General features: G+C 46.7%; 1 protein-coding gene across 1 annotated transcript in view; it reads left to right on the forward strand.

The window, feature by feature from the left end:
• The first annotated feature begins 3,110 nt into the window (after nucleotides 1-3,110).
• PRPF8 (pre-mRNA processing factor 8) overlaps nucleotides 3,111-13,372 on the forward strand; it is a 32,807-nt gene continuing 22,545 nt past the window's right edge. Inside the window, exons 1-23 of the mRNA XM_047080624.1 lie at nucleotides 3,111-3,175; nucleotides 3,366-3,476; nucleotides 3,972-4,140; nucleotides 5,523-5,687; nucleotides 5,766-5,984; nucleotides 6,112-6,324; nucleotides 6,451-6,576; nucleotides 6,657-6,762; nucleotides 7,666-7,856; nucleotides 7,986-8,105; nucleotides 8,196-8,385; nucleotides 8,521-8,640; nucleotides 8,750-8,884; nucleotides 9,237-9,366; nucleotides 9,760-9,956; nucleotides 10,485-10,691; nucleotides 10,819-10,982; nucleotides 11,135-11,261; nucleotides 11,397-11,589; nucleotides 11,865-12,052; nucleotides 12,218-12,456; nucleotides 12,691-12,837; nucleotides 13,028-13,238. Of these exons, the coding sequence (XP_046936580.1) occupies nucleotides 3,377-3,476; nucleotides 3,972-4,140; nucleotides 5,523-5,687; nucleotides 5,766-5,984; nucleotides 6,112-6,324; nucleotides 6,451-6,576; nucleotides 6,657-6,762; nucleotides 7,666-7,856; nucleotides 7,986-8,105; nucleotides 8,196-8,385; nucleotides 8,521-8,640; nucleotides 8,750-8,884; nucleotides 9,237-9,366; nucleotides 9,760-9,956; nucleotides 10,485-10,691; nucleotides 10,819-10,982; nucleotides 11,135-11,261; nucleotides 11,397-11,589; nucleotides 11,865-12,052; nucleotides 12,218-12,456; nucleotides 12,691-12,837; nucleotides 13,028-13,238 (3,657 nt within the window). The 5' untranslated portion in view covers nucleotides 3,111-3,175; nucleotides 3,366-3,376. The remainder of the gene's footprint in view (nucleotides 3,176-3,365; nucleotides 3,477-3,971; nucleotides 4,141-5,522; nucleotides 5,688-5,765; nucleotides 5,985-6,111; nucleotides 6,325-6,450; nucleotides 6,577-6,656; nucleotides 6,763-7,665; nucleotides 7,857-7,985; nucleotides 8,106-8,195; nucleotides 8,386-8,520; nucleotides 8,641-8,749; nucleotides 8,885-9,236; nucleotides 9,367-9,759; nucleotides 9,957-10,484; nucleotides 10,692-10,818; nucleotides 10,983-11,134; nucleotides 11,262-11,396; nucleotides 11,590-11,864; nucleotides 12,053-12,217; nucleotides 12,457-12,690; nucleotides 12,838-13,027; nucleotides 13,239-13,372) is intronic.

Raw genomic sequence — 13,372 nt, forward strand, 5'->3', positions numbered from 1 at the left:
AGAGAGAATCCTAAGCAGGCTCTGTGGAGTGAGACAATGTGCTGTCAGTGAGGAGCCCAACTCAGAGCTTGAACTCATGAATCGTGAGATCATGACATGAACCAAAATCAAGAGTCTGATGTTTGACTGACTGGGCCACACATGTGCCCCTAATTAGGCAATAATTTCTCCAAGATTTGATGCCAAAATCATAAGCAATAGAAGATTTGGTAAGTTGAACTTTATCCAAATTAAAAACCTTTGTTCTTCAAAGAACACCATGAAGAAAATTAAAAGATAACCTTAAGAATGAAAGAAAATTTTTACAAATCATGTAAAGGACTTATATCTAGGATAAAGAACTTCCAGAACACAATAATAAAAAGACAACGCAATTTCAATATGGGCAAAGGATCTGAATAGACATTTCTCCAAAGAAGATTTTGTATATATGTATATGTATGTATAGGTATACATATGTGTGTGTATGTATGTATGTGTATATTTTGAGGACGAACCTCAAAAACATGCTAAGTAAAAGAAGCCAGTCACAAAGGATCACTATTCTATGATACTAATGATGAGAAATGTCTAGATCAGACAAAAAACTATAGACACAGAAAATAAATTAGTGGTTGCCTAGGGCTGAGGGGTAGGAGGTAGGAGGAAATGGGCAGTGAGTGCTAATGGCTACGAGATTTGTTTTGGGGATGATGAAAATGTTCTGGAACTAGATAGTAATGATAATTTCATGACTCTATAAATATGCCCAAAGTCATTGGATTGTATACTTTAAAGAGGTGAACTTTATGGAATGCAAATTATATCTTAATAATGCTGTTTAGAAATAGCACGGGGGGGGCGCCTGGGTGGCTTAGTCTGTTAAGCGTCCGACTTCGGCTCAGGTCACGATCTGGCGGTCCGAGAGTTCGAGCCCCGCATCGGGCTCTGGGCTGGTGGCTCAGAGCCTGGAGCCTGCTTCTGATTCTGTGTTTCCCTCTCTCTCTGCCCCTCCCCCGTTCATGCTGTGTCTCTCTCTGTCTCAAAAATAAATAAATGTTAAAAAAAAAATTTAAAAAGAAATAGTACAGGGCCTCCTGGCTTGGTCAGTTGATGGAGAACATGACTCTTGATCTTGAGGTTATTAGTTTAAGCCCCAGTTGGATGTAGATTATGTAAAAATAAAATCTTTTTTTTTTTAAATAAAGAAATAGTACAGGGAATTCCCAGTAGCTTGCTACCTTTCACCCAGTAGCAAACTTCTTACATGACAATAGCAGAACAACTGAAACCAGAAGTTGACATTGGTACTATTGACAAAACTATAGACAATACTAGTGATAGGAAAAAATCTGTTACATGATGGCCGACAGTACTGATAAGGGAATTTCAGTCCGTGCCTGAAGACTTCCCTTCTGGGTTCTTCTTCCACCCTGCTTGCCTCAGGCTCCAAATTACTACTAATGAGGAATGCAGAAGTAACAGACTATAACTTGTCCCCTCTATTGATGTTCTGGGTTCAGACCTCTGGAGAATGATCTCCTCTGAACCCACCGGTGTAAAATAAACCTCCTGCCTTCTAAGCTCTCCAAGTGCCACTTGGTTCTTCTGTCAGGTGATCCAGACCAGTTTCCATAACACTTGGATATTACCAGGGTTTAGAACAATACCTCCCACCCAACCTTATGCAGGTGGAAGGACTCCACAACAATGACAATGATGAACATAATAATGACAAGAGTGGAATTTCTACTGCTGCCAGATTGATTGGCTGTTTTCAGAGCACGCCATATTGGTTCCTCTTTTTTTTTTTTTTAAGTTTATTTATTTATTTTGAGAGAGAGAGAGCGAGTGCACATTAGCTGGGGAGAGGCAGAGAGAGAGAATCGCAAGCAGGCAGAGCCTGATGTGGGTCTCAAACCCACAAACTGTGAGATCATGACCTGAGCCAAAGCCAAGAGCCAGATGCTTAACCGACTGAGCCACCAGGCACCCCTATTGGTTCCCCTTTCTAAACTTCAACTCTAGCAGTTTCCACCACCTGGGATTTCTTTCTCCTTCCTCTTTCTTTACCCCCATCAAATCCCTCACATCTACCCATTTCCATCAAATCTTTACTAATCTTTACTTGTCTGGACTCTCCTTTGCATTTTTCTCTAATCATTTCACCTTTGAGTCCTACATTTTCAACCAGTTTGAGAGGTTGTATGGGTTACAATTCCTCTGCATACTCCACAGTAGACTGTGTGAGTTCAAACAAACTTACCTGTTGACTAAGTCAGATTTAAGGTTGTTAGGATGCAATAAGAGAGATAGAAAGTGAAACCAGGATGGCAGGAGATGGAGGGCAATCCAAGTAGCAAGACACAGGCAGAGCCTGAGGGAATCAAGAAGCATTTATGTCCAGTATATACTCAGTGGTATATAATACACTATATTACACAGTGTGATCATTGTCAGAGAGAGAGAGAGAGAGAGAGAGAAAGAATGGAGAAGGAGGGGAAAGGTCACCCAGCAATGTTGATCTCCATGGCCTCTTTATTGTTCTAGGTGCATTGACTAACTCCTTGACTTCACTGGCAGGGTTAAAATGTCCTGCCCCTGAACTCCCATCACATTGCATTGTAAGATCCTGGGTCCTTTGGCCGCTACCCTGTGAGTTCCATGAGGTTGGCTTCCCCTCCCCCCCGCTGTTTCCAACCCCTGATACATATTGAGCACTCAATAGATGGTTTAGTGAACGAATGCATGCATGAACAAAAGAAGGATGGACTCCGAGCTAGCGGACCTCAAACCTACATTTATGAAATTAGACACAGTATAACGTGCAGATTGTTACAAATTTATTTTTCAAAACTAAGGTCTGTCGTAGTCTGATGGACCCCAATCGCAGACTAAAGTCTAGCTCCATCTACCCCAGGTCCCAAAACCAGCCCGAAAAAGGAGGGAGGCGGGGCTTGCGCCTACCCGACCCCACCCTCTTGCGTTTTAATATTTCCGCCTATGGACCGCCCCTCTGGTCCTATGTGCAACTCTAATTGGTGAGCTCTCTAATCCGTCTGGGCACTTGGGCGCCTATTGGATCGACTGCTGAACGAGAGTTGCGTACTTCCCGGCGTTGGGAACGCACAGCGGACGTAGGCTTGCCGCCATTGTGCTGCGAAGAAAGCGGCTACTTGTGTGGGGGCCTTTGGGGGTTCGTGGCGGGCTTTAAGGGCTGTGTTGCGGGAGGTGTGAGGGGGTCGGGCTGAAAGGCTTGAGGGTTGGGCTGGGCCGGGCTGGGCATACTCTGAGCAAGGAGGAACTGCAGGTCGGGGGTGTTGACGCGTTCCTGCTGGGCCCGGGCCCTATTGCTCGATACAGTTTTAATTTCTCTGCCCCCCCAGATCCTCCGGGAATGGCCGGAGTATTTCCTTACCGAGGGCCGGGTAACCCGGTGCCCGGCCCTCTAGCCCCGTTGCCAGACTACATGTCGGAGGAGAAGCTGCAGGAGAAAGGTGAATGAAGAACGCGTGCGGGACCCGCGCCTGCGGGCCGGGAGGCTTAGGGCGGGTGTGCGCGTGCGCGCAGCGGGTTTGCTGCTTTTCCCCGTTTTGTTAAGTCGGCATGAGGTGTCAGCTCACTTATAACCCCGTTTATTTTTTAATCTAATAGGGTAGTTAAAGGTATCTGTTATTTGCAGGCACTGATCCAATGGGGAAACAATTGCAATGGAAAAAAAAAGCCCTACTCTGATAAGGGTTAAGTTGCAATGAGTGAGGTAGACAATAAAAAACTTAAACATGTGTAACAAGAATGTCAGACAGTCATAAATGTGATGAAGGAGATAAAGGAAAAAATAAAGCAGAGGGAGGTAAGAGAATTGTCAAGGAGTGCATCTACTGTATGCCCACCCCTTCCTCATACATCCAGACAGGAGCTTACCCTGGGGCAAGAGGTGGGGATGATTAGGCTGAGGGTGTGTAGATCTTTAAACTGAGTTGTCTTTGTAGCCCGAAAATGGCAGCAATTACAGGCCAAACGCTATGCAGAAAAGCGGAAGTTTGGATTTGTGGATGCTCAGAAGGAAGACATGCCCCCGGAACACGTTAGGAAGATCATTCGAGACCATGGAGACATGACCAACAGGAAGTTCCGCCATGACAAAAGGGTCTACTTGGGGTAAGGAACCTCTTGGAATTATTTCATTTACAGTTTGGCCCCTCTCCTTTGTTCCTGTCCCATAGGTTGTAGTCCTGGATAGCAGCTCTCATTTGGGGACAGGAATCCTCTATGACAGCCCATCTTGGTGGTTATAAGCAAAGGGAGAAAACTAGGATTCTGTGATAATTTTCAGATCTTGCAGTTATTCTCTTAAAAAAAATTTTTTTTAACATGTATTTATTTTTGAGACAGAGGGAGAGAGAGCATGAACAGGGGAGGGTCAGAGAAAGAGGGAGACACAGAATCTGAAACAGGCTCCAGGCTCTGAGACGCGGGGCTCGAACCCACAGACCGCGAGATCATGACCTGAGCCAAAGTCGGACGCTTAACCGACTGAGCCACCCAGGCGCCCCTTGCAGTTATTCCCATGATTGCCCTGATTTCTTTTCTTGATCTGCCTCTAATTCGTCCTGTTGAAGCTATGTTAAGATGTCCCTATCTTTGAATGGGTTGAAACCCAGAACAGGATACTTCATTCTTATTGTTAGTAACTCCTCAGTGACCAGAATCCTGAAGTTCAGGATATTTAACTCCTGAAGCCTCTATACTCTTGTTTTTCTCTGCTCCCAAGCTGAGTAAATACAGGTATGAGTGCCTTAGCAAATCTCCTTTCTATTTGGACACAAAAATGTTAGCCACTTAATGGTCTAAGGTGGCCATCTAAAAAAAAGAGGGCCATATGTTTTGGTTATAAAACGTATTTTTTGAGAACTCTGCTAGGGATAGAGCAGTGAATAGGACGTAATGGCCTTTCTGGATCTTATAGTCCAGTGGCATGGCCGATATGAGACAGATGGTGACAATAAAGTATGACAAATATTTTATTATTTTTTTAAGATGAATAATTTTACTTAATATTGGTTTCTTTTATTTATGTTTTTAATTTGGGAGCAATAGACTGCAAGTGGAGGAAAGGGGTAGAGAGAGAGAGAATCTCAGCACAGAGCCTGACATGGGGCTCAATCCAATGACCCTAGGATCATGATCTGAGCTGAAATCAAGAGTTGGACGCTCAACTGAGACAATCAGGCGCCTCTTATTGTTATTATTTATGGGAAGGTACAGAGAACGTAGAATGTGTGACAGCCCGAAAACTATCTCTAGAGGAAAAGAAACCCAATACTGTAGGACTGTGAAGTTGAAGAGGAAGAGTGGCACAATTGGAGAGGAGGAGGCAGGGCTCCTGGTCAAGGAGGGCCTGTGTGCTAAGTTTGGGAGTTTGGACTGTAAGGCAGGCTTTTCTGTGGAATGCTGTACTCTGATAGCATGTGGCTTCTCTGCATGGCACAGGTAGCAGAATACCTTGTCACTTACAATCGTCTTTCTCCCTAATGTTGCAGTGCCCTAAAGTATATGCCCCATGCAGTACTGAAACTCCTGGAGAACATGCCTATGCCTTGGGAGCAGATTCGAGATGTGCCTGTGCTGTACCACATCACTGGAGCCATTTCTTTTGTCAATGAGATTCCCTGGGTCATTGAGCCTGTCTACATCTCCCAGTGGGGGTAAGAAGGGCTGGAATGGGGGGAGGGTGGTTTGGGGACAGTGAACAGAAACCATAGTATGACATTTTTGGCTTCTAGGTCAATGTGGATTATGATGCGCCGTGAAAAAAGAGACAGGAGGCATTTCAAGAGGATGCGTTTCCCCCCTTTTGATGATGAAGAGCCACCTTTGGATTATGCTGACAACATCCTAGATGTTGAGCCACTGGAGGCCATTCAGCTAGAGCTGGACCCTGAAGAGGATGCCCCTGTATTGGATTGGTTCTATGACCACCAGCCACTGAGGGACAGCCGGAAGTGAGTGATGGTTAAGTTACTGCTCCTGTGAGAGTTTTGGAATTCCAGGAGTCCTGGGAGAGCAATAGGTAGAATGGCTTGGCTAGCTGGTATACCTAACTGACAGAGGCCTGTCTTTTTTTCCTAGGTATGTGAATGGCTCCACTTACCAGCGCTGGCAGTTCACACTGCCCATGATGTCCACTCTCTATCGCCTGGCCAATCAGCTCCTGACAGACTTAGTAGATGACAACTATTTCTATCTGTTTGATTTGAAGGCCTTCTTTACCTCCAAGGCACTCAATATGGCCATTCCTGGAGGCCCCAAATTTGAACCTCTTGTTCGAGACATCAACCTCCAGTAAGTTGAAGAGAGTGGGGATTTTAGGCACTTTGGGTTGAATAAGATCTACTCTTGATCCTTGAGAAACGTTTGTAGTTTCCAAATTCCCCAGCTGGTCTGCTCATCCTTGATTTTGTACCCTAGGGATGAAGACTGGAATGAATTCAATGATATTAACAAGATCATCATCCGGCAGCCTATCCGCACTGAATACAAGATTGCTTTCCCTTATCTGTACAACAATCTTCCACACCATGTCCACCTCACCTGGTGAGAGCTAGAATACATGTTGGGGAAAAGAGAAGGCTGGAGAGTCAGGAGAACTTGAGCTGATTGTTCTTCCATTTTAGGTACCATACTCCTAATGTTGTGTTCATCAAAACTGAGGATCCTGATCTGCCAGCTTTCTACTTTGATCCTTTAATCAACCCAATTTCTCATAGGCACTCTGTCAAGGTGAGAAGAGGGAACATTTGACCTTAGTTCTTGCAAGAGAAATTTCATGACTGTGGCTTAAGTGTTACTAGATGGAAATCAGCTAGAGGGAGATGTGTTTGTCATCTGCTTTAGTGTTCTCCTTGAGCTTGAAGCTAATTTGACATTTTGGCACTTGGCTCAAACCAAGTTATTGGTGTTTAATTTGTGTTTCTGTGATTGGGGCTTTCTGTGTAGTCTGTTCGGGTCCGTTTGCATTATGGCTTTTTTTGGAATCCTTTTATTAAGATAGAGTTCACATATCATGTAACTCACCTATTTAAAGTGTACAATTCAGTGGTTTTTAGTGTATTCTGAGTAGTTCAGCCATCTGTACAGGCAATTTTAGGACATTTTCATCATCTCAGAAATTCCTGCACCATTAGTAGTCACTCTCTATTTCTGTTGAACCTCCCTTGCCTAGGCAACTACTAATCTTTCTGTAGATTTGCCTGTTCTGGAGATTTCATATAAATGGAATCTTCCAGTATGTGATCTTTTGTGATTGACCTTTTATACTTGAAATAATGTTTTTGATGTTTACCTATGTTCCATAGTGTTCTTAACAGACCTCCTTCCCCCAGCTCAGGTTTTGGAGCTTGGGCAGGAGGTGATTGCGTTGTGTAAGGTACTGGGGCTCCTTGGGAGGCCCCTGGTGATGAGCCATTTGGGGTGTGAGGAGTGATGCTTGCTTTCCTGATTGGCCCTGGCTTGTTCTCTGCTCCCTTGGCCCCCTTTGCCCTGGCTCTTTAGGGCTTTTCTTGTCTGGCAGCCTAGTTTCCATGGCAGATGTAGCCACTGTGCTTGGCCCCAGAGAGTTTTCTTCTCATCCCAATTCTCTTCCAAGTTCAGTGGGAGCTGAACCCTTGGGCATTCTCGTTTCAGAGCCAGGAACCGTTGCCTGATGATGATGAGGAGTTTGAGCTCCCAGAGTTTGTGGAGCCCTTCCTGAAGGACACACCCCTCTACACAGACAATACAGCCAATGGCATTGCCCTCCTCTGGGCCCCACGGCCCTTTAACCTACGCTCTGGTCGCACCCGCCGGGCCCTGGATATCCCCCTTGTCAAGAACTGGTAAGGTTTCTATCTGGGGGGATGGTAATGAATGTATTGGAGAGAACACTACAACTGGGTGGGATTGCAGCCTTTACCAGAGGGACTGGAAGGAGAGATGGGCTAACTCTTCTTGGCTTGTTTTCCCAGGTATCGAGAGCATTGTCCTGCTGGGCAGCCTGTGAAAGTGAGAGTCTCCTACCAGAAACTGCTTAAGTACTATGTGCTGAATGCCCTGAAGCACCGGCCCCCTAAAGCCCAAAAGAAGAGGTAAGGTGCCTGAGGGTCATTTCTCAGACTTCTTTTGTTCCAAACATAATCAGGAGCTAACTCTCACTCTCCCTCTTATTCCCACCCCAGATACCTGTTCCGTTCCTTCAAAGCCACCAAATTCTTCCAGTCCACGAAGCTGGACTGGGTGGAGGTGGGGCTACAGGTTTGCCGCCAGGGCTACAACATGCTCAACCTTCTCATTCACCGTAAAAACCTCAACTATCTGCACCTGGATTACAACTTCAATCTTAAGCCTGTCAAGACCCTCACCACCAAGGTGTCTGCATTTCACCTTAAGGGTCTTCTGGGTTTGAGGGATGTTACTCGTTTTGCTCTGTCCTCTGGGGAAGGAGTACATCTAGTTTGGACCATTGCTAATTAATGTTTTTTCTATTTTTGGTGTCTTCTCCAGGAAAGAAAGAAATCTCGTTTTGGGAATGCTTTCCATCTCTGTCGAGAAGTTCTGCGTTTAACTAAGCTGGTGGTAGACAGTCATGTACAGTATCGTTTGGGCAATGTGGATGCCTTCCAGGTGAGGCTAGGTATCCTTGATCCCTGCCCCAGGGGGGAAGCTGAGTGAAGCCTGATCTCATCATGGAACTGACTCTAGCTTAAAGCCTGATGGGGTAATTGTGTTGCAGCTGGCAGATGGGTTGCAGTATATCTTTGCCCATGTGGGGCAGCTGACGGGCATGTACCGCTACAAGTACAAGCTGATGCGGCAGATTCGCATGTGCAAGGACCTGAAACATCTCATCTATTACCGCTTCAACACGGTGGGACCCTGCCCTCATGCACTTACTTTCTCCGATCTGTTTTAATTTTTATGTCTAGTCAGGGCTTTTTCCAGGGACCTGTTTGGAGAGAGGCCTTAAGTATGTCCTTACTTGCCCTCACTGTGTGTACTTTAACACTTCCCCTAAAAGCCCACCTTTAAATAGGGAATTTCAGTTACTGGTTTGTACCTTAGAATTTCTCACCTATTTTAGATGTTGAAGTCCAGGAGTTTTGCTTCTTTTCCTTTTATTGTCTTTGATATGTTTCCCATGACCCTACCTGTGCCCAGTTTTCAATTGCTCTCTAAAAGAATTGCTAACTTATTTTCTTGATTTCTGCTTGGGGCCACAGGGCCCTGTAGGGAAGGGCCCTGGCTGTGGCTTCTGGGCTGCAGGCTGGCGGGTCTGGCTGTTTTTTATGCGTGGCATCACCCCTTTGTTGGAGCGGTGGCTAGGCAACCTCCTGGCCCGACAGTTTGAAGGTGAGTGGTTTTCTCTGTGTCCAACATTTTTTTTTTTTTAATCCCTTCAAGGGTAGATCATATGTTCCCATTCTGTCCCCTCCCCTTGTTTGAGACTGAGAATCCCTTCCTGCTGGATTGCCTCTAAGTCCCGCTCTTCAGTGATTCTGACTTGGCACTGTGTTTCTTGGGTTTCTCTCCGGGGCCTTGAGGCTATCTTGGATTTGTAGGATGGAAATTCCTCAGAAGCATTGTTGTGACTATCTGAGGTAGCTTGTCTTTTTTGCATGTGCTGGGTGTGTGGACACTTTGTTTATACTTGTTGATTTCAGTGTACCCATGGTTAATGAGGGGACATGATGGTAGAGACTCACTGAGAGCAACGAATCTGGCCTTTAATCAATTCACTTTTAGGCCGACACTCTAAGGGGGTGGCAAAGACTGTAACAAAGCAGCGAGTGGAGTCACATTTTGACCTTGAGCTTCGGGCAGCTGTGATGCATGACATTCTGGACATGATGCCTGAGGGAATTAAACAGAACAAGGCCCGGACGATCCTGCAGCACCTCAGTGAAGCCTGGCGCTGCTGGAAGGCCAACATTCCCTGGAAGGTGGGTGTCACCCCAACTCTGAGAAGGCAGGAACATCATTTTCCTAGGGTTAGGGTTACCGCTCCCGGGGACACCTGGTGAGCTCAATTGATTGAGCATCTGACTCTTGATTTCAGCTCCGGTCATGAACCAGGGTTGTGGGATGGAGCCCTGCATTGGGCTTCTCTCTCTCCCTCTTCCACTCTCTGTCTGTCTGTCTCTTTCTCTCTCTTAAAAGAAAAAAAAAAAAACTTTGGCGGGGGGCGGTGCCTGGGTTGCTTAGTTGGTTGAGTGTCTGACATCAGCTTAGGTCATCATCTCACAGTCTGTGTGTTCAAGTCGTGCCTCAGGCTCTGTGCTGACAGCTCAGAGCCTGGAGCCTGCTTCAGTTTCTGTGTCTTCTCTTCTCTTTGCCCCTTGCCCACTCACACTCTTTCTGTCTCAGAAATAAATAAATGTTAAAAATAAAAAAAAGATTATCATTCTCAGACTCCTTTTGGCAGCTATGTGGCTCCTGTCACTTTCTCACTGTGCCTTTTGCACTTTCAGGTGCCTGGGCTGCCAACACCCATAGAGAATATGATCCTTCGATATGTGAAGGCCAAGGCTGATTGGTGGACTAACACTGCCCACTACAACCGAGAACGGATCCGCCGTGGAGCCACTGTGGACAAGACTGTTTGCAAAAAGAACCTGGGCCGCCTCACTCGGCTCTACCTGAAGGCAGAACAGGAGCGGCAGCACAACTACCTGAAGGTTGGGCAGCTTAGGCTGGGCTGGGTGTGGGGAGTGGGCAGGAGAATAGACCGCAGAATTGGGACTATGCCTTGTCCTGTGGGGATGAGGCTACACTGGGGGGCTAATTATCATGTCTCCTTTGCAGGATGGGCCGTACATCACAGCAGAGGAGGCGGTGGCAGTGTATACCACCACTGTGCACTGGCTGGAGAGCCGGAGGTTCTCACCCATCCCGTTCCCCCCACTCTCCTACAAGCATGATACCAAGTTGCTCATCTTGGCCTTGGAGCGGCTCAAAGAAGCTTACAGGTAAAGAGTAGAGAGTGGATTCCTTTGGGAAGGTGAGAGCGGGAAGGACAGCATCATTGTCACAGTCCAAAGAAAGAAGGTTTAGCTTCCGTGGTTTCTGGTTTTGGTTTCCTTCTTGGTTTTTCCATTCATCTTTCCTGTTTCCTTATCAGTGTGAAGTCTCGGTTAAACCAGTCTCAGAGGGAGGAGCTAGGTCTGATCGAGCAAGCCTATGACAACCCCCATGAGGCATTGTCCCGCATCAAACGTCACCTCCTCACTCAGAGAGCCTTTAAAGAAGTGAGTAAGATGCTTCCACCACCCCCCCAAGTTGTCTATTGCTATTCGTTCATGGCACCAAGAGTAGTGGGTTGCTACCAAGAGTAGTAGTAAGTGATTGGTGGATCCGTGTAAGCCAGCTTCCCTGTTCTGCAGGTGGGCATTGAGTTCATGGATCTCTATAGCCACTTGGTGCCGGTTTATGATGTGGAGCCACTGGAGAAGATCACTGACGCCTACCTGGACCAGTACCTGTGGTATGAAGCTGACAAGCGCCGCCTTTTCCCACCGTGGATCAAGCCTGCTGACACAGAACCACCCCCTCTGCTTGTTTACAAGTGGTGCCAAGGTAAAGTTTTTCTGGGTTTGCCCTTGGGAATTGAGGTGAGTTGGGTTGATTTGAGGTGAATTGAGTTCTACATTAAAGTTCTCATCCAGGCAGTGTAGCTGACTCTTGCTGCGTAGTGCCAAGGAAATAGTATTGACGTGAAACTGAGCAACGCTGGCACTCCTATCAGTCCACACGTGTGAATGGAGGGCAGTGTGATGAGGTTATGGACTGTGGTAGCTACTACGGGATGGGAATTTCTAACCTGCTGGACACCTGTCTTGACTACTTCTCAGGCATCAATAATCTGCAGGATGTGTGGGAGACAAGTGAGGGTGAGTGCAATGTCATGCTGGAATCGCGCTTTGAGAAGATGTATGAAAAGATCGACTTGACCCTGCTTAATAGGCTGCTGCGACTCATCGTAGACCACAACATAGCCGACTACATGACTGCCAAGAACAACGTGGTCATCAACTATAAGGTATGTCTTAGGGGCAGGGTAGCAAGGAATTGGGGAAGGGGTGTGTCTGGCTCCCTGAGTTAGGATTTGCTGAAGGGAGGACAAAAGAGGATAAGCCCCCAGAGAGGCTTCAGACATGGCCTTGGGTTAAGAATTGCCAAGAGTTTGTAAATCTTTTCTTTCTAGGACATGAACCATACAAATTCTTACGGGATCATCAGAGGCCTGCAGTTTGCCTCATTCATTGTGCAGTACTATGGCCTGGTGATGGATTTGCTTGTGTTGGGATTACATCGGGCCAGTGAGATGGCTGGGCCCCCTCAGATGCCAAATGACTTTCTCAGTTTCCAGGATATAGCCACCGAGGCTGCCCACCCCATCCGTCTCTTCTGCAGATACATTGATCGCATACATATTTTCTTCAGGTGAGGACCTTGCCTGGAGTCTTATCTTTGCAGGGCATCAAGACATATGCCCAGCCTCTGGACACAGCTTTTGTTCCTTAGTTGAGGAACTAAGGTTCCTGCTGCTGGATCGGGGCTCTAAAATGGAATGAAGTCCCGTGAGTAGGGTGGGGGTTGGAGGTGGGCTCTACAAAGCTGTAGGTCTCATGAGGTTCCAGTTTATTTGGGTCTCAGCCACGCATCTTGCTGGTATAGGTTCACAGCAGATGAGGCTCGGGACCTGATCCAGCGTTACCTGACAGAGCATCCTGATCCCAACAATGAAAATATCGTTGGCTATAATAACAAGAAGTGCTGGCCCCGAGATGCCCGCATGCGCCTCATGAAGCACGATGTCAACTTGTGAGTTTAAGTTGGGGGCTGTGGAAGCTGGAAGAACATTGGTCTGAGGGACCCAGAAAACAGGGAATTTATGACTTTGTGTCCTGTGTGGGAGGAGTGTACTCTGTTAGGATATTGTCAGTCTGGCCTTCTGAGGGAAATTCCTTCAGGTTCCAGGAGACTAATGTGACCATATGTTCCCTGTGAGCAGGGGTCGGGCAGTGTTCTGGGACATCAAGAACCGTCTGCCACGATCAGTGACTACAGTTCAGTGGGAGAACAGCTTCGTATCTGTGTACAGTAAGGACAACCCCAACCTGCTGTTCAACATGTGTGGCTTTGAGTGCCGCATCCTGCCTAAATGCCGCACCAGCTATGAGGAGTTCACTCACAAGGATGGGGTCTGGAACCTACAGAATGAGGTACAGTCCGGAAAGGGGCTAGAAGTAGCATTTCCACCCCCATACCTTCAGGATACATAGGGTGAGGAACATCACACCTTTTCGTTATCAGTCATTTGAGCTTTGTTGGGTGGTAGGGCTTAGTGAGGGGTTGT

This window comes from Lynx rufus, unplaced genomic scaffold (genome assembly GCF_022079265.1).
Source record: "Lynx rufus isolate CCGP_SWC_20201006 ecotype Redwood Valley unplaced genomic scaffold, mLynRuf1.p SCAF_18, whole genome shotgun sequence".
Classification (NCBI taxonomy): domain Eukaryota; kingdom Metazoa; phylum Chordata; class Mammalia; order Carnivora; family Felidae; genus Lynx; species Lynx rufus.